Genomic DNA, 21232 nt, shown 5'->3' on the forward strand with positions numbered 1-21232 from the left:
CACTCAAAGTCACAACATTTGGCTACAAGAGCCTTTTTGCTTAACAAGTGAGCTACAACATTGCCTTTGATGGTCTATCTCGTGTGTGCACAATAATGTGTAAAACACTTTGTTTTAGAGAATGTCAAGTAGGCATTACAGATTAAAATTTATAAAACCACTAAACACTTATACTATGTAATATGAAGTGAGAAGGGATCGTCCCAAGAGATTGAACACATATTGGAATTGAATCGAACTCTAGTGCTAATGAGATTGTAAGGAGAGTTGGTTTGGTTTGTTTTAAACTACAATTTGAACTTAAAAACATGCAAGATAATTAAACTAAAATGATTAGGGTGAAAGAGATAGGAAAAAAGTCTTAGGGCATAGGAATCATCGATAAGCTCATCACTAAACCACAAGTCTTTGTCTAATTAGGGGAAAAATCATGTTGTAAGCCCCAAGTGTGTGCTATCAATTGCAATAAAGAGTATGGATATCAAAACCAAGCATGAATTGTCTACTTAACTACAAGCATGATTAAAATGTGTAGTGCAATTCATCAAATTCAAGCACACACCATCAACTTAACCAACAATTGTAGCACACATTAATATAAAGAATAATGCAATTTGCAACAATAAGCCATAGATTATCAAATTCAAGCATAGATTGCCTACCTAACAATAATTGAAATGCAATTAAACTACAATTAATCTAAGACGATGAATTTAAAGCAATTAAAGTAAAGATGTAGTGCAATCCATCAAGCATAAGTATAATCCATGCCATCAAATTGATCAACAAATGCCCCTAGTGAAATCCATGCATAGCCTTCATTAAATTCTCAATTAATCACACATAGACATGTGATAAGCGCTGAATATTACATATTCAAGCACCCTAAATATACGTATGTTAAAACCTAAAGTGATACTTCTATCCATTGTTAGACTGATTTATGTGTATTGTGTATTTATAGGTACTTTCCCAAAGAAATGGTTAAAACCAAGATTTTATGATGAAAAGATTGATATCAAAACTTACAGAGTCGTTGCCGGTTATTCAAAGCAAGCCGAGAGATAAAATGGTGAAGTTTGGAGGAATTGAAGTGCCAAGACTCGAGCCTCAGTTCTAAGGCTTGAGCTCTGCAAGAAAATAAAAAAATCAACCAAGGCATTAAAGCTCGAGCTTTGACCTCTAGAGCTCCAGCCCTACACAGGGGTGCTCGAGCCTTTGCCTAAAAGCTCGAGCCTAAGGCGTCAGAATTTGAAGAGTTGATTCAAGGAAAGCCAAGCTCCTAGGGGCTCGTACCAGACCTTAGGCGATCGAGCACTGTCACTTAAAGCTCGAGCCCTGAGCCAAAAGCTCGAGCTTTGTCTTAAAGCTCAAGCCCTATGAAGAAAGGATCAAGCAATGATAAAAGGAAGAAAACCCAAAAATATTCTAAGTGTTGATGGAAAAGAAGTTTTGAAAAATAGTTGAAGAAATTTGACTAAGTACAAAAGTGAAGATCGAGCACCATTCTCTGAAGCTCAAGCCATATTTAAGAAAGCTCAAGCTTTGCTTCCAAAGCTCGAGCCCGTTCCAAATAGCCTGAGCTCTGCTTCTAAAGCTCAAGCTCTCCATGACAGATGGGATTTATAAGTTCCGGGAATTATCTATTTTAAAGTCTTAATTCATTCCAGATGTGCCCGAAGACCTAAAAGCCTGCCAGAACCTTAATTTTTCTATAAAAGAAGGCACAAGGCCTTAGAAGAATACGTCATTTTTCTATCGTATTATTTAGAGTTCTCATATTATGGTGGCGGCTTTTAGGGTTTCCATAACCTTAGAAGGTGAAAATCTTGAGAAGAGAAGTATCGTCCATGACGATGAAGACAACAACAACACAGATGATATTCTACATCGTCATGAGTAGCTAATTCCTCCCGATTTAAGTACTATGGTTTGATTGTTTCAACTTTGAGTATTTTTAATATATTATATTTTTTATTGCATGATTCTGAGCAATTGAGACAACTCAATTGGATTTTAATGTTTTAAATAATTTTTGAGTATTTAATATATACCTTGTCTTAGATTTAGGTACTCATTAATTATTCTCAATCCATTCTTATTGGACAATATCTGGTGGAGGCCTATAGGACATAAGAATGGAGATCATGTAATGGTGTTCCAATGTTTTTTACAAATGAATGTTTTCATAGTCTACGCTTAGGAAAGATGGATTATACTGCAAAATTAGTTAAAGTAGTTAAAGTAGGTAAGTAGATAGTCCATGCTAACCGTAGATAGGTTTTAATTAATTGAAATTTATAAAACATCTTTCTTTAAAACTGAATTAAACGAATGTTATTGAGTTCAATTCATTTAAAATATAAATTGTTAAAACCCCAAAGTTGAATGATTGACCATAGTACAAAGTTCATGGTGAAGTCAAAGCCCTAAGACCTTCTCTCTCTGATCTCTTTAATTTAATTGTAGTTTAATTTTGTTTTATGTTCGTGACAACCAATCAATCAAATTCAATCAGTTACCTGTAGACCAAAAAGAATAAGATTAGTTAGAAACAAAACAAATAACACTCATCTCCCTGTGGGATCGACACCCTCTATATAGTCCTATCCTATAAAGATTCGTACTATTGCGAGTGGTAATATTGAGCACACTTCAATTTTTGGCGCCTTTGCCGGGGAGATTTATTTATTTGTTTAGTTTTTAATTAGTTTATTTTTGGTTTACCAGTCTTCAGACTTTCTGATATCTCACCTTAATTCTTTTTCTTTTCAAGTGCAGGAAATTAGCAATGAGGACAAAGACGTTTAATGTTTTCGGTTTAGAAAACATTTTGTGAGTTTTTATTGTTTTCTTTAACTTAGAATTTTTGTTTTTATTAGTATCTATGTTAGTGGAATTGGTGCATGTTAACTTGTCATTCTTAGTCAGAACCATTGATATTGTACGATCCTAAAATAGAGAAAACTCTTAGTCAACTTAGAAAACTTAAAAAGGATTCAAATTTGTAGGAAGTTCCTCTAATAATAACATGGCTGATGATTGTAATGCACTGGGTAATGGAAGACAAGTGCCACAAGCACATGTTCCTCCACAACAACAATTGAGGGACCACTTTATTCCCACTTCATATGCATCCCCTTCGTGCTTTTTATTTCCTGATGCTGATGCAACCCATTATGAAATCAAACCTACTATGATTCAAATGCTTCCTACTTTCCATGGGCTTACAACAGAGGATCCTTATACGCACTTGGATGTATTTTTGGAATTGTGTTCAGCTACCAAGTTGACCACTCTTACCAATGATTCATTCAGGATGTGACTTTTTCAATTCTATCTCAAAGACAAAGCAAGAACTTGGTTGCAGTCCTTTCCATCTAATTCCATATCTACATGGGACATGTTGCAACATGAGTTCTTGAAAAAGTAATACACAGTGGGTAAAACCTCACAAATGAGAAGGGACATCATGACGTTCTCCCAAATCTTGGGTGAACAGTTTCATGATTCATGGGAAAGATATAATGATCTTCTGAGCAAGTGTCCACACCATGATATTGCTAAATGTCACTTAGTACAGATTTTCTATGGTGGTCTTTCTGTGACGGCCCAAGTTTTTGTAAACCCGGTGCGTCAGTGACGACTAAAAGATGACCCGATAACGGATCTGAAATGCGGAAGCGAAAGGTGAAACAACAGTCTCTAGAGATACAATGCATCTCTAAGACACCAATGTGACCCTCAATGAGGTCACAGAACCCAAAGGAAAACAAATGCGGAAGTGTCGTTTCAAAACGGACAAAAAGGAACCTAGGGGCAAAATGGTTATTTTGCAAAAAAGTGGATTTAGGTGCTATCAAGCACACCGCTGGGAAGACAATAAAAAACTAATCATGAAAGACTCAGGAATTGCATTATTCGGAGTCCGGACGAAGAAGAAAGGTCAAAAACAAAAATGATGTCGTGGTGGCCCGACGAGGACTACCCACCACTGCTGCAACTGAGAGTAAAAACGGGCATCTAAACGGACTTTTTTGGAAAAACTCAAAGAAGAAACCTCCCCTAAAATCAAGTTTTCTACCTCGACTTGTGAATAGAAACAAAAAAAAATGCATTGCAAAATGCCCAGAATGCGCCCAAGAAAATCAGGTCAAGAGGAAAAAAAATAATCTGAGCTACTGCCCAAGTTTTGGAAATAGGGCTTCGGGAGATTTTTAAATTGCCTAAATTAAAAATGCAATCTTAAAATACACCTACAAGACCTTCGGAAGTTTCAGATCAGTCGTGATGATTTAAAAAAAAAAGTCGATGAATAGTACCAACTAGATTTGTACTAAAAATTTGCAAAACCTGGCAGCAAGGATTTTCTGGAAAAATATGGATTTTTGAGGGCCAAGATGATGTTTTCTGGAAAAATACAAAAAATAAAACCCCCTCAAAATCAAGTTTTCTACGTGACTTTTGAGGAAAAATGAAAAACTCATTATGAAATACCCGAAATGCCCCTATAACAGAATAGGGTCAAAACTCAAAAATATGTAACTTTAGGTTTTTGTTTCATCAAGGAAGGTATTGTTTGCCAAAGTGAGTATGCAAGTGCATGCAATATGATAAAATAGATGTGCTACAATGGCCTATGGCCTCAATACAGTACATTTACAACATTTGACATGTCAACCCTCAAAGTTAGAAAAATTACATTTCATAGACAAATCATGAACATGCTAACAGTTGCATGTGAACAAGAATGCTTCTAAAGAAGCTCAACTCAGCAAATCACCCAAGCAATTGCAATCTCCAATCTTGTATCCTGTACCTGAAATATGCCCCAGTATCGTAGGGGTGAGTAGCATAAAGATACTCGTAGGAAATGAGCATGCATCGACCTACGTTTTACAAATGTACATGATTTAATCATTGTGGTTCATTCCACCTAACGTCTATGTCAAAGGTGAGACTCAGGGAGCATCCTAGCTACCTAGGATCATTTCTAGCATAAAACACATCCTTTATGTAATTTCAACAACACAAGAGCATGCTACACATAGCAACAAGATATAACATGCTTACACAAAGCAACTAGTTAGAAACATGCTTACACAAAGCAACCAGATAGAAACATGCTTACACAAAGCAACTAGATATAGATTCTCAAAGTTATCAACTTGAAATCTAAATGCTAAATCAACTAAATATAGCAATTTAATATGGATGTACTTAACAACATCAAATCGCCAATAGCCAAAACCACAGTCACAATATAAACATGATTGATAACTTGGAATTGAATGCGAAAACAAATAGTGGAAGACTTGGACATCAGTCGGATGAGACCGATACAGGGCTAATTTGGAGCTACTAACCCCCAGGCAGCCTACCCAACGCGCGAACTTTTGACGTAGAGGACTCTTGTCCCCGTACTAGAGCCAAACCCTAGCCATCATGCAATATCCCAAGTGGTTCCAAAATAAATAGATAAGTTTACAACTTATATACGTATTGAATAGTACACGAAACTACCTTCATGCACAAGTAGGCTAAAACCACACAACACATGCTCTAAATCCACAACTACTATAGGATGACAATGTCAAATCTTCAGAGCGCGATTCGTTACGTGGTATAATAACATCACATGTCGAATCTTCAGAGCGCAATTCGTTACGTGCTATAACAATATAATCCAATATTGAAACATATCTCATAAATCCATTATAAGTCAAAAGTCATGCTTTAAACATACTATCAATGTCAAATACATGAGTTAATCAATAACACAATAGAAATAGAATTTAATCAATAAACTAATTAAATTCCCTAGGTTTCAAATCTCAATCAAATGGACTCCAATTAATACATGATAAATAATATAGCATGGTTATTACATACACCACATCAAAACTCGATTAGGCCATAAGAACAATAAAGTGGAATTTAATTAAATCATGATAATCAAATCCCTAACTTCTAAAACAATATCAAATGGTTCCAAATTAACATATGCTAGAACGTAAGTCATAGTTATCACAAATATCAAGTTAAACACTTAATTAGGCCAATGGAACCCTTAATTAGATTTTAATTAATCATTTTAATTAAAATCTCTAGATTTTTAGACTTGTCCAAATGCTCTCAAATTAAAGTATGTTAAACAACATGCCAAGACATAATTTAAAAGTATATCACAAGTCAATTTTATGTTAGGTACGGCCATGGGATTTAATCTTTCACAAAAGATAAATCTTAAATAAAATATGCAATTCTTATTCAATTAATCCCAATTTAATATATGTTAACAAACATATTAAAACATGATTTTCTAGCATGCCACAATTCCATTCTAAGTTATACACATCCTTGTGAATTAAATTTCATACAAAGAAATAATTAATACTAATTTTCTAGAATTGATATAAGGCATGCAATTAAGTTGTATAATCATGCTAAACACTCAATACAACACATACAAAAGCCTAGAACATCCCCTAACTCAATTTGAGATGAAAATCTTAAAAGCCACCAAATGGAAACCGCTCTGAATCTGACGAAACTTCTAGGTTTTGTTAGGGACTACACCATGCACATAACCCCCAAGGAAGCCCCATCAAAATCACAACTTGACTTCAAACCCAAACTCAAAGAATGGTCAAAAATAGGTTCTAATAAGGGTGAAAGAAGCGCGTAGTCAACACGAACACTAAACGCAAAGGCCCTTCTATGTTCTGACGAAGGAATGAAGCTCAAAAGAGGAAAGAGAAGGTGGCAGCCTCCCTTGGGCTTCCATGGAAGCTTCAGGTCATACAAGAGAGTGGGGAAGATGAAAAAATAAAATATCTCACCCCCCTTTTATAGAAATCTCAAGAAGTGCCCCGAACAGGCCCCACCGGGTCTGAAAAAGTGAAATTTGAGCAGACGAGCTCAAATGACAAAACTATGTGAACAAAAAAGATTCAAAATGAGAAAATATGAACAACGGAAGAAACGGCTTCAAAAACTGAGTCCCGAGTAGAAAGTTATGCCGCAAACAAGTTTGGCGCTAACCGGGGCTAAAAACCCTGAAAGTGGAAAACAATGACCAGAAGGAATTTCTAAGAGTACACGGCTCGATGAAAAGTGAAAATGAATCCCGTATGAGGATCTAGGCTCAAAACAAGGTATTTAGCAATAACTTTCATTAATTGCATAATGGCCCCTCCAAAAAGTGAAAACTACACCAATGGCCCAGAATGAAAATATCTTCTAAAAATATTTTCTTAAAAACCCCTAAAATAAAATATCTTCAAAAGATATTTGCGAAAAACACCCCAAGAAAAGAAAATAATTTCAAAGAACTTTGCATCCATGCCCATATGGACACCAGGAGCTGCTAGAGTACTTTCTTGCAAAAGTAAAGATACGTATTTCGTGGAAACCACTCAAGATGGAGATACATGAAGTCAAAAACCAACTTTGAACACAAGAAGTGTGGTTACGCCAATAAAGTGTCAAACGGGGAAAAGACAAAATAAGGAAAAGGACGAAAAGTGAATAGTATCGAAAAACAAAAAATGTGGAAACGACTCGGTCCTCAAAGGAAGTTGTCAATCCATAGAAAAGAGTCTCAGAAATCACTCCAGAGCACTCGAGACGACACTAAGCAAAGAGGAACTGAACTCAGAAAGGAAAGACAACGGAAAAAAAAAAATATCCGTGAAAATCCGGGTTGTTACACTTTCTGATTTTGATAGGAACATGGTTGATGCATCCAATAATGGAGCTTTTCTTCATAAGAGTCCGGCTGATGCTTGGGAACTGTTTGAGGCCCTAAGTGAAAATTCAATGCAACATGCTTCTTCCTTTAGGTCTAGGTCTGCACCTGGAATTCTTAAGGTTGAAAAACTTTTTGAGGTAGAAAAATCTAGTGAGATAGCCGCTCAAATAGAAGTGTTGAACCATAAGTTGACCAAGTCTTATCATCTGGCTATGTTCCAATTGCTAATCCACAAACTATCTTGCCAAAGGAAGTTTGTTCAATCTGTGTTAATCCTTCTCATTTTGTTGATACTTGTGCTATGATGAGATAATCATCTGAGATTCCTCAGGAGCAAGTGAATGCTGCATTCTCCAGACCATCCTATAATCCTTATGCTTCTACCTATAATCCGGGCTGGAGAGATCATCCAAATTTATCATGGCGTAATCAAAGTCAGTGTTATTCTTAAGTACAATATTCCTCTAAAGATTAAAGATCTTAGTGCTCCTACAATTTCTTGCATCATTGGAAATAATGTGATAGAGTGAGCACTTCTTGATCTTGGAGTGAGTGTGAATCTTATTCCTTACTTGGTGTATGGGAAGTTAGGTTTGGAAGAGTTAAAACCTACGTTGGTTGTTTTACAGTTTGCTGACCGTTTTGTCAGACAACCGTAAGGTATTATTTAAGATGTACTCATAAAAGTGGACAAGTTCTTTTTTTTTGGTCGATTTCTTAGTTCTTGATACAGAACCGGTCCACTATTCCAAAAACTATATTCCAGTTATTCTTAGGCGTCCTTTCTTAGCTACAACAAATGCTTGCATTAACTGTCGGATTAGAGCCATGGATTTATTTTTTGAGAATATGAAAGTCAAGCTAAACATCTTTAATGTTATTCATCATTCCCATGATGATAGTGAGTGCTTCTTCCTTGATGTTATTGATGAGTTAGTTTAGGAATCACTCCCAACTATTCTATCCAAGGATCCTTTAGAAGCTTGTCTGAGTCACTTCAATTGTGAAGACTTCAATATCGAGTCTTCAATTGCTGAAGTAAATTTATTGCTGAACTCCATTCTTATCATAGATTTTCCTCAATGGAAATCTAGACTTGAGCCTCTTCCCCACTCTCTAGTACTTCGCTTATTCCTTTATTATAGTCTCCACCTAAGCTTGGGCTAAAGCCACTATCGGACAAGCTCAAGTATACTTTCTTGGGTTTAAATGACACCCTCCCGGTGATCAATGCTTCTAATCTTTCAAGTTCTCATGTAAGTAGTCTCTTAAAAGTTCTTGAGCAAAATAAAGAGGCTATTGGGTGGAGTGTGGCTGATTTAAAAGGAATTAGTCCCACAATTTGCATGCATTAGATTCATTTAGAGGAAGATTCCTGAATTTCTCGAGAACTCCAAAAAAGATTGAATCTCAATATGAAGGAGGTGGTTATGAAGGAAGTTCTGAAGTTGCTAGATGCGGGAATAATCTATCCCATCTTAAATAGCAAGTGGGTGAGTCCTACTCAAGTAGTACCTAAAAAGTCAGGTATTACAGTAGTTGAGAATTTCGAGGGAAAATTAGTTCCATAGCACACCACCACTGGATGGCGTGTGTGTATTGATTACCGGAAACTCAACTCTGCTACTAGAAAGGATTATTTTCCATTACCATTCATTGATCAGATGCTAGAGCGGTTGGCTGGCCAGAGTTATTATTGCTTCTTAAACGGATATATTGGCTATAATCAGGTAGCCATTGATCCTAAGGATCAAGAGAAAACTACTTTCACTTGTCTATTCGGTACATTCGCATATAAATGGATGCCTTTCAGTTTGTGCAATGCGCCAGCAACATTCTAGAGGTGTATGATGTTTATCTTTTCAGACATGGTTGAAAAGTTTCTTGAGGTCTTTATGGATGACTTCTCTATTTTTGGATCCACTTTTGAAAACTGTCTCTAACATCTGTCCCTAGTGCTTCAGCATTATAGGGAAATAAATCTTATTCTTAGTTAGGAGAAGAGCCATTTTATGGTTCAAGAGGGTATTGTTTTAAGACATATCATTTCAGAGAGAGGTATTGAAGTTGATAGAGCCAAATTAGATTTGATCTCCAAATTGCCTCCTCCTACCTCTGTAAGGGGAGTGCGATAATTTCTTGGGCACGCCGGGTTCTGTCAACGCTTCATTAAAGATTTCAGCAAAATTTCTCATCCTTTGTGTAATCTACTTGCAAAAGACGTTCCTTTTGTCTTTAATAAATCTTGCCTAAAAGCTTTCCATAAGCTTCGCTCTCTTCTTTCTTCAGCTCCTATCATGAATCCTCCAAATTGGGCTCTTCTATTTGATATCATATGTGACGCATCCGATAATGCTATGGGTGCTATCTTGGGACAACAACTAGATAAACTTCCTCATATTATCTACTATGCGAGCAAAACTCTTTCAGATGCACAATTGAATTATACCACTACTAAAAAAGAGTTGTATGAGCTTGAACGTTCTAGTACTTTATTCTATCTTATTTTCCTGTTTTAGTCTAATTTCATGTTATTTCCCTTTTCAGGCACTTATCACCAAAATAAGTTAATTCAGTCAAATTATAGCATAAAAGAAACAGTCTCAAGCTGAGTGGAAGAAAGGAGTAAAGTGGATGTAAAGTGGTGGAAAACAGCAATCTTCAATCGATCAGACAAAGCTTCGATCGATCTCATAGTGATCAATCCAACCATGCCAAGATGGATCGAGCCTCTTGTCCTTATCCTCAGGAAATTTCCATCTTCGATTGATTTAATATTCTTTTGATCGATCGAATTTCTTTGATCTTATCCCCACCTACCACTTTTGTCCTTTTCCCAAAATATCCTGACAATATCTCAGATTTATCAGTATTGTAAAAGGCGCCACCATGGTTCAATCGATCTCACCACACTTCGATCTATCGAACCCCCTCAATTGTGAAAAAACAAAGTTCCAACTAATAAAAAGGTGTGCTCGTGGTACAATCATTTAGAGGTCCTAGTGCACAAGGTCTGACCATTGGGTGTGACACTTAAGCTACCTATATAAGGATTTTGAGCCATTTTACACATATACAATCTTGGAGAATCATATACAAGAGAGAGGTTGGAGGAGTCTAGAGATTAGAGAGATACACATAATTTGGGAGTTCTTCCAGTCATCTAGGGTTTTCATTAAGGAGAAGAAGATCATTCCTACCATGGAGATGGCCCTTGAGGGTTGGATGACTACATCAATGAGTGGCTAAACATCTTTTTGGGGCTAGAGTTAGCCCTAAACATGCTTTCTAGACCTTGATGCTTTGAATTTTGAAGGGATTTGTGTTGTAATTCTTGTCTTGACATTTGATTTATACATGAATCTTGTTTCTATAATGATTTGTGTGGTTTAATACTTCCAATTAATCATTTCATTCTATTCATATGTCTATGTATGCTAGAATAGATGTTCATGTGTTTATCTCTAGGCTTTATGATATTGATGCATGTCTGTATGTGTTGATGCTATGAATTTAGATATTGTTAAGGCATGGTGCTTTAATGAATTACTTTTGTGGTTTGTTTAATAGTTCATACTCATTTCTTGATGGATTGTGCCTCTTCTTTAGTTTAATTAGTTTAATTTTCATACACCTAGCTTAGTTGTAGTGTAGTTGCCTTACTTTCTTAGATGGGATGACAATCTATGCTTGTTGTTTGATGTTCCATGCTTATGAATGCAAGTAGTATATTTCTTAGTTTGTTGATGTGTTTTAATTGTGAGCTTAAAGAATGGAACAATGGCTTAATTTGATATATTGTACTATTCATTAGTTTGTCTAGACAATGTATACTTAATTGATCAGCTATGCTTGTTGATTCAATCAATCACACACATTAGTATTGCAACATGTAACCCCCCTCATTTATTGCATATTGAGTGTCTAGGAAGGTGATGTTTAGTGGTGACCTCTAAGTCTCAAGATCATTTTCTTTTATTCTCTACATTTTACTCTACTTCAATTGCTTTACCTTGCATCCATTTATTTGACATTGTATTTTAATTATCTAATCAAAACATTTTTGATCACTCGACCTACTAATCCAACATTGTTTCCATCTTAATATAGCTCATTTTCCCTTGGAACGATCCCTACTAACTATATTAGTAGTTAGAGGTAGTAGTGACACTTTACAAATTCAAACTTGGCCATTCTTTAACATGTTTTAACTTGTTGGTTCACAACGACACCAAGTTTTGGCACTGTTGCCAGGGATTGTGCAATGCCGTATTTTGGAAACAATTAGGAATTAGTACTCTTTTGATCGTGTCTTTACTTTATTTTATTTTGGTTACTTATTGTGTTTGTTCTTCATTGGCTAGGTGAACTGAGCTAAAAGAAGTGAAGCAAAGGAGAATTCAAAAGCAAAGAGCCAAGCTAAGCTAAGCATCGAAAGCTAAAAATCTAAAAGAATTGCAAAAGCAAAGCAAGGCAAAGAAAGAAAAAAAAAAATTGAAATTAATTTGAAGTTGCTTAAGGACCCTTTGTGAGCTTTTCTAACTCAATCTCTAGTTAAATAGTGAGCCCACGTGGAGGCATGTTTTTACTTTCTTAGATAGATCATGAGCCCGCATGGAGGCAATTTAATTTTTTCTTGCATAGTGTTCAAAGCATGGGAGTATGGGATTGATGTATGTGGAGGATTGTTGTTGATTGATTTGTTGCGGAGGCGAAGTGATTGCTACGTGCTTGTTTCTAATTATTGTTTTTTTTTTGCATGCATGGTCGTAGGTCGTTAAATCCTACTCTTGTCCCACTTAATTTGACTCTTGAATCCATTGTTTGTAATCCTAGGGGAAGGGGTAGCTCGCATTACTCCATTATACCAATGGAGGAGCAAAATGATGACCATGTGGAGGACCTTGGTCACATCGACCAACAAGGTATCCTCCACCCTAATATGCATCATGATAACATTCACATACCACAAGGCAAGCCAAGACCTTTCATTCCACAACAACAAGGCCAAGTTTCATTGGGAATGCCTTGGCCAATTTTTGCTCCACAACCTCCTATTATTCAAGTAAATCAAGGTGCTTATGTAGCACCACTGGTTATGAATCCTCCTTTTGCTTTACGTGATCATTATGTGCCAAATAAATATAATGCGTACATGTATTCAATTGCCCCCATTTAGAGCACATCACTATAAATTAAACCGTAAACTATTCAAATGCTTCCCAACTATCATGGACTTCCAAGTGAAGAACCTTACAAGTGTTTGGATGAGTTTCTTGAAGTGTGTTCCACTATGAAATACACGAACATGCCGGAAGAAGTTTTAAGACTTAAACTCTTTCCCTTTACCCTTAAAGATAAGGCTAAATATTGGTTCAACAATCTTAGGCCTTTTTCGATAACTTTTTGGGCTGAAATGCAACAAGACTTTCTGAAAAAGTACTATCCGGTTTAAAGACTAATGCAATGAGAACTTCTATTCAAGAATTTTCTCAAGGGGATGGGGAGATGTTTCATGAGTCATGGGAAAGATTTAATGATTTGCTTAGGAAGTGTGCACATCATGACATTCCTAAGTGGCAATTAGTTCAATTCTTTTTTGAAAGCTTGCCGGATAACCACAAGGGTATGGTTGATGCATCTATAGGTGGTTTTTACCTTGATAAGCATGAAAATGATTTTTGGCAATTATATGAGAGCATGAGTGAGAATTCAATGCATCGATCCTTATCTTCCAAAAATGGTAGAAATCTAAGTGGAAGGAAGAATGTCGGCTTATATCAAGTTGACAATTCCAATGGTATAGCCGCCGAAGTTAAATACTTATCTCAAAGGTTTGCTCAATTTTTGATCAACCAAAATTCGGTGAATCAAATATCTTCCTCCCTTAATCATTCACATCGCAATTCCAATGAATCTTGTATGACTTGTTCTAGTGTCTTACATTCTACTTCCAATTGTCCCCATGGACATGTGCAAAGTGAGAACCATGAAGAAGTGAATGCCACATTTGTTAACCAAGGGAACAACCGTTATGGCACACATTATAATCAAGGGTGGAGGAACTATCCAAACTTCTCTTGGAAATGCCAAGGGGAAGGCTCAAGCCCTCCCCAAGGTGGTTTTCAAGGCAAGTATGTTTCACCCCCAATGCAAAGCCAAGGTTCCCAAGGTTATAGATCATCTTTTCAATCACATGGAAATTAATTTTCTAACTCTCATTTTCCTAATCAATCATCTTATTCTCAAGGAAATTCTACGAGCCCCGTTTTGAGGAAAATGTGTTGACAGCTTTAGGTACTTTAGAGGCAAACACTCAATTGTTTCATTCTCATTTGCAATTCATTGCTAAGCTAGAAACCCAAGTCGGGCAAATAGCTAGTACCTTGATTGTTAGAGAACAAGGGAAGATGCCTTTGAATCCACCTCCCAAACAATAATTTGTTGTGGAGACAAATTTCTTATCGGAAGTCACACAATTCAGCATATCAGTGAGGTGATAACCTTGAGAAGTGGAAAAATTGTTGACAACCAAGTTGGTATTCAAAATAAAGAGAGTAAATCGGTGCGACCAAAAGTTGACACCGGTCCCATTTTACACCCTACTCCTCCTTCATTGCATGTGTATGATCCTTTTGTTTAGAAAGAATTTAGAAATGATTTGAAAAATTCTTATGCTTAAAAAGTTTTGAAAAAGGATTTTAAAAAGGGATATGAGCCAAAAGCTCCATTTTCGGATGCCTTAAAAGGATCCAATTCTCTTCAAAAACAACAAGGTAAAGTGAACGAAATCATTGAAATGTTTAGGCAAGTGAAGATCAATCTTCCCCTCTTGGATGCAATTAAACAAATTTCGGCTTATGCCAAATTCTTAAAAGATCTTTGCACCTAAAAGATGAAGAACAAAAGCTAAGTACCAAAGAAAGTTGTTTTGACCGGGCAAGTGAGCTATATTTTACAACATAACACACTTCCAAAATTCAAAGACCCCAGTTCACCTACTACTTCTTACATTATTGGTGACCATGTCATTAATCGGCTCTTTTCGATTTAAGAGCAAGTGTGAACCTTCTTCCATATTCGATTTATGTCAAATTGGGCTTAGGAGATTTAAAACTGATGTCGGTAGTTTTACAAATAGCCGATTGATCCATCAAAAAGCCCCGGGGTATTATTGAGGATGTGTTGATCAAAATTAATAAATCCTTCTTTCCAGTCGATTTCGTAGTCATAGATATGGAACCGGTTCCGAATCCCAAAAGTCAAATTCCGATTATGCTTGGCCATTCTTTCTTGGCAACTGCTAATGCCAACATAAATTGTAAGATAGGGATAATGAAAATTTCATTTGGCCATATGAAAGTGAAGTTGAACATATTCAATCCAACCCTGAATTCAATAGACAAGCATGAAGAAGTATGTGTCGTTGAAAAATGCATTGAAAAGGAACTTGAAAAATATGAGTCTTTGCTTGTCAATGGAATTTCCAAAATGAGTTCAAAGAGAAATGTGTCCAAACCAAGTGTTGAAAGGGTATGGAAGCTCAAGAGTTACTTTAATCAAGGACTGTCAATTTCTGTTGAATCAAATCCAATGACTTCTCTCGGGAATAATTTGTTGGGTAGGGTTCAAAGTGATTTTCACCTCACTAAGGAGGGGATGCACAACAAGATTTTCGATCCGGGCTAAAAGAGTCCAATGTCTTGCTAGAGACGTTAAACACTAGTGCTTTATAGGGTTGATAACCCTATTCCTCCCTTAGTTCTATTTTACCTTTTATTTCTTGCGTCGTCTAGATATGTTCTGGGTTCATACACATTATTGGGGACTTTTATTGAGAATGCTTGTATTGTCATTTTCGAATTAAGCACTTAATGCCTGTTCGATCGATCTCAAAAGGAGGTTCAATCGATCAAACATCATCTCTGTATCCAATCATCTCTCTGTCCTATCGTGCGAAAATTTCTTGCATATTTTAGTTCTCTGTGTATCGTGCGAACTTGATTTCTGATCGATCCAAAAATTCCAAGATAGATCCAGTTTTCCCTTGGATCGATCTTCATTCCATACTTAGAAATTTTTTTGAAATAATGAAAAATCACCTCTTTGTGTATCATTTGAACATGTTTGCAGGTTTTCACCTGTTGGATCGATCGAGATCTATGTTCAATCGATCTGTGTGTTTCCTTTTGATTTTGACTTCTTTTTTATTTTCAAATTTCAAATTTTTTAAAAAATATATATATATTTGTCATTTTGTGGATTCGATCAATCTGAATATCTTTATGATCGATCAGGGTTCGATCAATCTGATCACCCAAGTGATCGATCGAGGTCGGAGACAGTTTTTAAAAATATGACCTAAGGGTCATTTGGATCGATTTCAACATCGATCCAAAGCCCTCTTTCTCTCCCGCTACTGTTCATTCATCTTCCGTACCTCCGGGAATCTCCGGCGAGCTCCCAAGCTTTCTAAACTTGATCTCGATATCATCTCTCTTTCGGTCCACTTCTCTCTCTCATTTTTAGTAAGCTTTTAATCTTGTTTTTCATTTTTGAACTTCATCAAGTTGATCCACATGTTTTAGATGTTTCTATGCTTAGATCTTAAGCTTCCCATGATTTGTTGTTCCATTTTTGAGTTGTTGACCATATGTATATATATGTATATATTTTGTTTCCGATTTTGATTTCGGGGGTCACGTGCTGACTTGAGTGACTATTCTTTACTTGTTAAGGTGTATAGGGGACTACAAGCATATTTAGGTGCCCCCGTGTTATCCATGTCACAAATCTGTGACTGTTCGTGTTTTTCTACAGGTTCGATCGATCATAGTAGTGCTCTGATCGATCTCAACCATATCCTGATCGATCCAACCTGGATCGATCTCATCTTTTTCATGATTGATCGAACCTCACTATTTTGCATACCCTCTTTTGTGTTCCATGCTATCTCAGTTATGCCTAATGCTTGTGTTTTCCATATTGGTTGCATTCTGCTCTGTTATATCTAGCATGTTTCACTTTATTGGAATAGTCACTATCTATCCTTGGCTGCATTATAACTTGCATAGATTCATGTATTTTATTCTGAATTGTCTGTCTTAACTTGATAAACATGTTTCTATCTACTGTGCTTCAATTCTTCATTTCACATATTAACGCCTATTACTAATTTCATTTGCAAGTTTTTTTCCTTTTTGCAGACCATGGCTCAAGTTAATACCGTTGCCTGCCGGACATACGAGCGTAGAGTACGGCAATGAGTAGAGGAGCTTGAGGAACTAGCTCCAGCTCAGTCCGAGCGCTCATCCTTTTCTATTTCTGCATCCTCGTCTTCTCCATCAGCTGAGCAGGCCGAGTAGACACCACCTCCCTCACCTAGTCCACCATCGGCACTGCCCGGCATAATTCGCGATAGGGTTGATCGTAGATATTCGTGCCTTACAGTGGTGCATGAGTCCATATTTGATACTACTTTCTTTTTTCGGTCGATTCTGACCAAGGTGACCGATGATGAGATTTCCCGCAGTGGCATTTCACCTATTCTGGCCCCGGTGGCCTATCTAGTTTACCCGTGGCTCGTCCGGTTGTTCTACCAGAACCTTTGATCGGCCCCGAGTAACTTGGCAGAGTTATAAACCACCATTGATAGCCATCTCATTCGCATTACAGTCGAGACACTGGTCACATCCTTTTAGTGCCCACATATCTGCCCTCTTGGCCTTAATTATCCTATTCTCAGGAGGGCATCTGATGTAGACATGGCCACAGATCTTATTGGCCCTGCTAGTGCTGGTGAGACATTTGCCACCAGGACTTATTTGCCTACTGATTTATGGTTCTTCGATTCGGTGTTATACCGAAATGTATTTACGGCGGGCCATAAGATTCAGCGCCGTTCAGATTTTCTTGCAGCCCTCTATGTCTTCTATATAGGCCATTGGTTTTTTGTTCCTGCACTCTACCGGATTGTCATGATGAGGCTTTACACGAGTTACATTAGCAAGATAAAGCCTAGGCGAGCCACATTCCTCCCCTTTTCACATCTGATTACTCAGATCCTCAGCGACTATCACTATCCTTTCCATTCATAGAAGCATACTGAGGCAGGGGCTTGCCACTATGGCAAGAAGGACTAGAATAAGAGCTATAATGCTCTTATCAAGAGTGTACAGATCGAGGCTATCTTGGCAGCCGAGGAGGCAGAGTTGGAAGAGATGGAGGAGGCAGAGGCAGCAACAGCAGCAGATGATCCAGCAAATGCACCGACGGCTACGGATGCGCATATGTACATAGACCTGAAGCAGGAGCCTCTAGCAGAGTCACCATATCACTCTCCAGCAGGGTCACCATTACATTCACAGGAGCAGAGTCAGGATGAGCCTTAGTTTTTTGATCCAGTCATCCCTGACACTCCAGTTTAGACACCCAGCCTAGGAGAGTATAACCAGGCATTAGAGGATGCGGTTGTCTCTCTCCGAGCAGATGTGACCTCCTTCCTCACGGATGTGCTGACTGCACTGCAGAGCTTCTCCAGAGACATCCGGGGATCATGCCCCGCTAGACCTACCTCCTCTGCTTGATCTATATTCGTCTCTCGTCATTTTATATATATGTGCTACTTGATTGTTACTTTGATATTGTTACTATATTTTTGCGGCCAGTCTGTTGGCCCGATACTGTGTTGTACCATATACTGCTTTTATTTTCTCTATCCTATGCATGATATTTTTGGATCTCAAATTATTATATTGATATATCTATCTGTGATGGACTCCATTATCAGGTACATCCCAATGGCTTCAGTGAGAGAGTGCTGCCCAAATTTTTCTGGACCACCCTTATTCCTCTCTCCTTAGTTCATTTACTATCACACTTACACTTGCATATCCACTGTGCATTATTATTATCCCCTTTGTTATCTGATGAGATATTATCCCAGTGTTATTTTTTCAGGACCATAGTAAATCCCAAGGGGGTTATACCACCAACTTCGGATACTTATGTTCTAGCCATTTTTTTTTTATACTCTTTCCTCTTTATATTGTTCTCTTTGCACATTAAGGACACTGTGCCATTTAAGTTTGGGGGTAATGTGTGTTCTTTTCAGTGTTTGTTTTCAATTCAACATTTTAAGCATGACTTGTGTATTTAAGGGATTTTATATGATTGGTCCATGACTAGCTATGATTTTGATATTTTGAGGACTATATTGCTTAGAATTTAAAAATTGTCTGACTTGAGAGTCCAATACGCCTTGTATGCCTTATGGATGCCCTTTAGGAGTAAATTTTTTGAAAGATTGATATCATACTTGCATTTGTGGTCCACATCATCTTGATTTTGTGATTGTTTTGAGATTCACTCTAGGATTATACACTAGCACAGGCGCATATCAGCATTCATTTATGGGGTACATGCTTTATTGACTATTGATTTGGTTATATCCCAATTGAGCAAGTAGTGCATTGAAAGCTTTCATTCTTGATAAAAGTGGATAACAATCCCTTTTTATTGAGTAGTCGGGATTTTAGCCTCATCACGCACTGAATTTATCGCGCCGAAAGGTGGAAGGCTCAAACTCTAGCTTAAATTGAACTTACTTAATAATAATAATAATAATAATAATAATAAAAATTGAGTGGAAAGAATAAGCGCACCTAGATGACTAAAGCTTTAATAAAAGGTCCACTCTTTGTTTTGATGATCGGTATTAGATTTGTGTGCTAGTTTGAGGGTAAGGATGTGATTATTTCTTTAGTTGGCTTAGATATCAACATATTTGATGCCGATCCACTCTTAAAGAATTCTAGAGTTGTTTTGATTTGCATGATAATTTTCTTGATGTGTGGAGGACCATATTTGCTTGCTTGATGTTGAAATTTTGGGAGACTACTTGGAAATGGTTGAAAAATTGCGTACTTGAGGTAGTTTCTTCCCAATGCTAGTTTGCAATATTGGTGCCTTTTTGTGAGAATGAGCTTAATGTTTACGGGTATCATTTCTGGAAACCCTCACGAGACTTCACTCGTCCACTAGGGGTAACCTAGGGGTTTAAAAGGCTTGTTGCATGCACTAAATTCAATCATGTTCCCTATGAAAGTGGCGTTATCTATTTATTGCTTTCTAGTTCATAGTTGTATAGTTATTCATTTCATTCCTTTACTTTGTAATTCATTGCTAGGGACTAGCAATATTTAAGTTTAGGGGTGTGATGAGCTCTGAAAAGTGCGCATTGAAACCCCTTAAACTTGAATGTTCTAGTACCTTATTCTACTTATTTTCCCGTTTTAGTCTAATTTCGTGTTATTTCCCTTTTCAGGCACTTATCCCCAAAATAAGTTAATTCAGCCAAATTAGAGCATAAAAGAAACAGTCTCAAGCTGAATGGAAGAAAGGAGCAAAGTGGAAGCAAAGTGGTGGAAAACAACAATCTTTGATCGATTAGACAAAGCTTCGATCGATCTCATAGTGATCGATCCAACCATACCAAAATGGATCGAGCCTCTTGTCCTTATCCTTAGGAAATTTCTATCTTCGATTGATCCAACATTCTTTCAATCGATCGAACTTCTTTGATCTTATCCCCACCTACCACTTTTGTCCTTTTCCCAAAATATCCTGAAAATATCTCAGATTTTTCAGTATTCCAAATGGTGCCGCCATGGTTCGATCGATCTCACCACACTTCGATCGATCGAGCCCTCTCAAGTGCGAAAAAATAGAGTTCTAGCTAATAAAAAGGTGTGCTCATGGTACAATTATTTGGAGGTCCTAGTGCACAAGGTCTGACCATTGGGTGTGACACTTGAGCTACCTATATAAGGATTTTAAGCCATTTTACACATATACAATCTTGGAGAATCATATACAAGAGAGAGGTTGGAGGAGTCTACAAATTAGAGAGATACACACCATTTAGGAGTTCTTTCACTCAACTAGGGTTTCCATCAAGGAGAAGAAGATCATTCCTACCATGGAAATGGCCCTTGAGGGTTGGATGACTACATCAATGAGTGACTAAACATCTTCTTAGGGATATCGTTAGCCCAAAACATGCTTTCTAGACCCTGATGGTTTGTATTTTGGGGGGATTTGTGTTGTAATTCTTGTCTTGACATTTGATTTATATATGAATCTTGTTTCTATAATGATTTATGTGGTTTAATATGATGAGTGCTGAAAAGTGCGCATTTAAACCCCTTAAGCTTGAGTAATCTAGGACCTTTATCCATCTTATTTTCCTGTTTTAAGATTAATTTTATGTTATTGCCCTTTTCAGGTGCTTATCCCCCAAAATAAGTTAATTCAGCCAAATTAGAACGTAAAAGAAGCAATCTTAAGCTGGATGGAAGAAAGGAGTAAAGTGGAAGTAAAGTGGTGGAAAACAGCAATCTTCGATTGATCTCACCTCACCAAGATGGATCAAACCCCTTGTCCTTATCCTTAAGAATTTCCATCTTCAATTGATCCAAC

At 37.1% G+C, this 21232-nt stretch overlaps 1 protein-coding gene across 1 annotated transcript in view; it reads left to right on the plus strand.

The window, feature by feature from the left end:
- The window catches only part of LOC132272413 (F-box protein CPR1-like), a 37535-nt gene extending 20512 nt beyond the window's left edge, over positions 1 to 17023 (plus strand). Inside the window, exon 3 of the mRNA XM_059773570.1 lies at positions 16960 to 17023. Within this exon, the coding sequence (XP_059629553.1) occupies positions 16960 to 17023 (64 nt within the window). The remainder of the gene's footprint in view (positions 1 to 16959) is intronic.
- Positions 17024 to 21232: the final 4209 nt, after the last annotated feature.

Source organism: Cornus florida, unplaced genomic scaffold (genome assembly GCF_030987335.1).
Source record: "Cornus florida cultivar Cherokee Brave unplaced genomic scaffold, ASM3098733v1 CherokeeBrave_3.0.0_Hap2_Chr09, whole genome shotgun sequence".
NCBI classification, from domain to species: Eukaryota; Viridiplantae; Streptophyta; class Magnoliopsida; order Cornales; family Cornaceae; genus Cornus; species Cornus florida.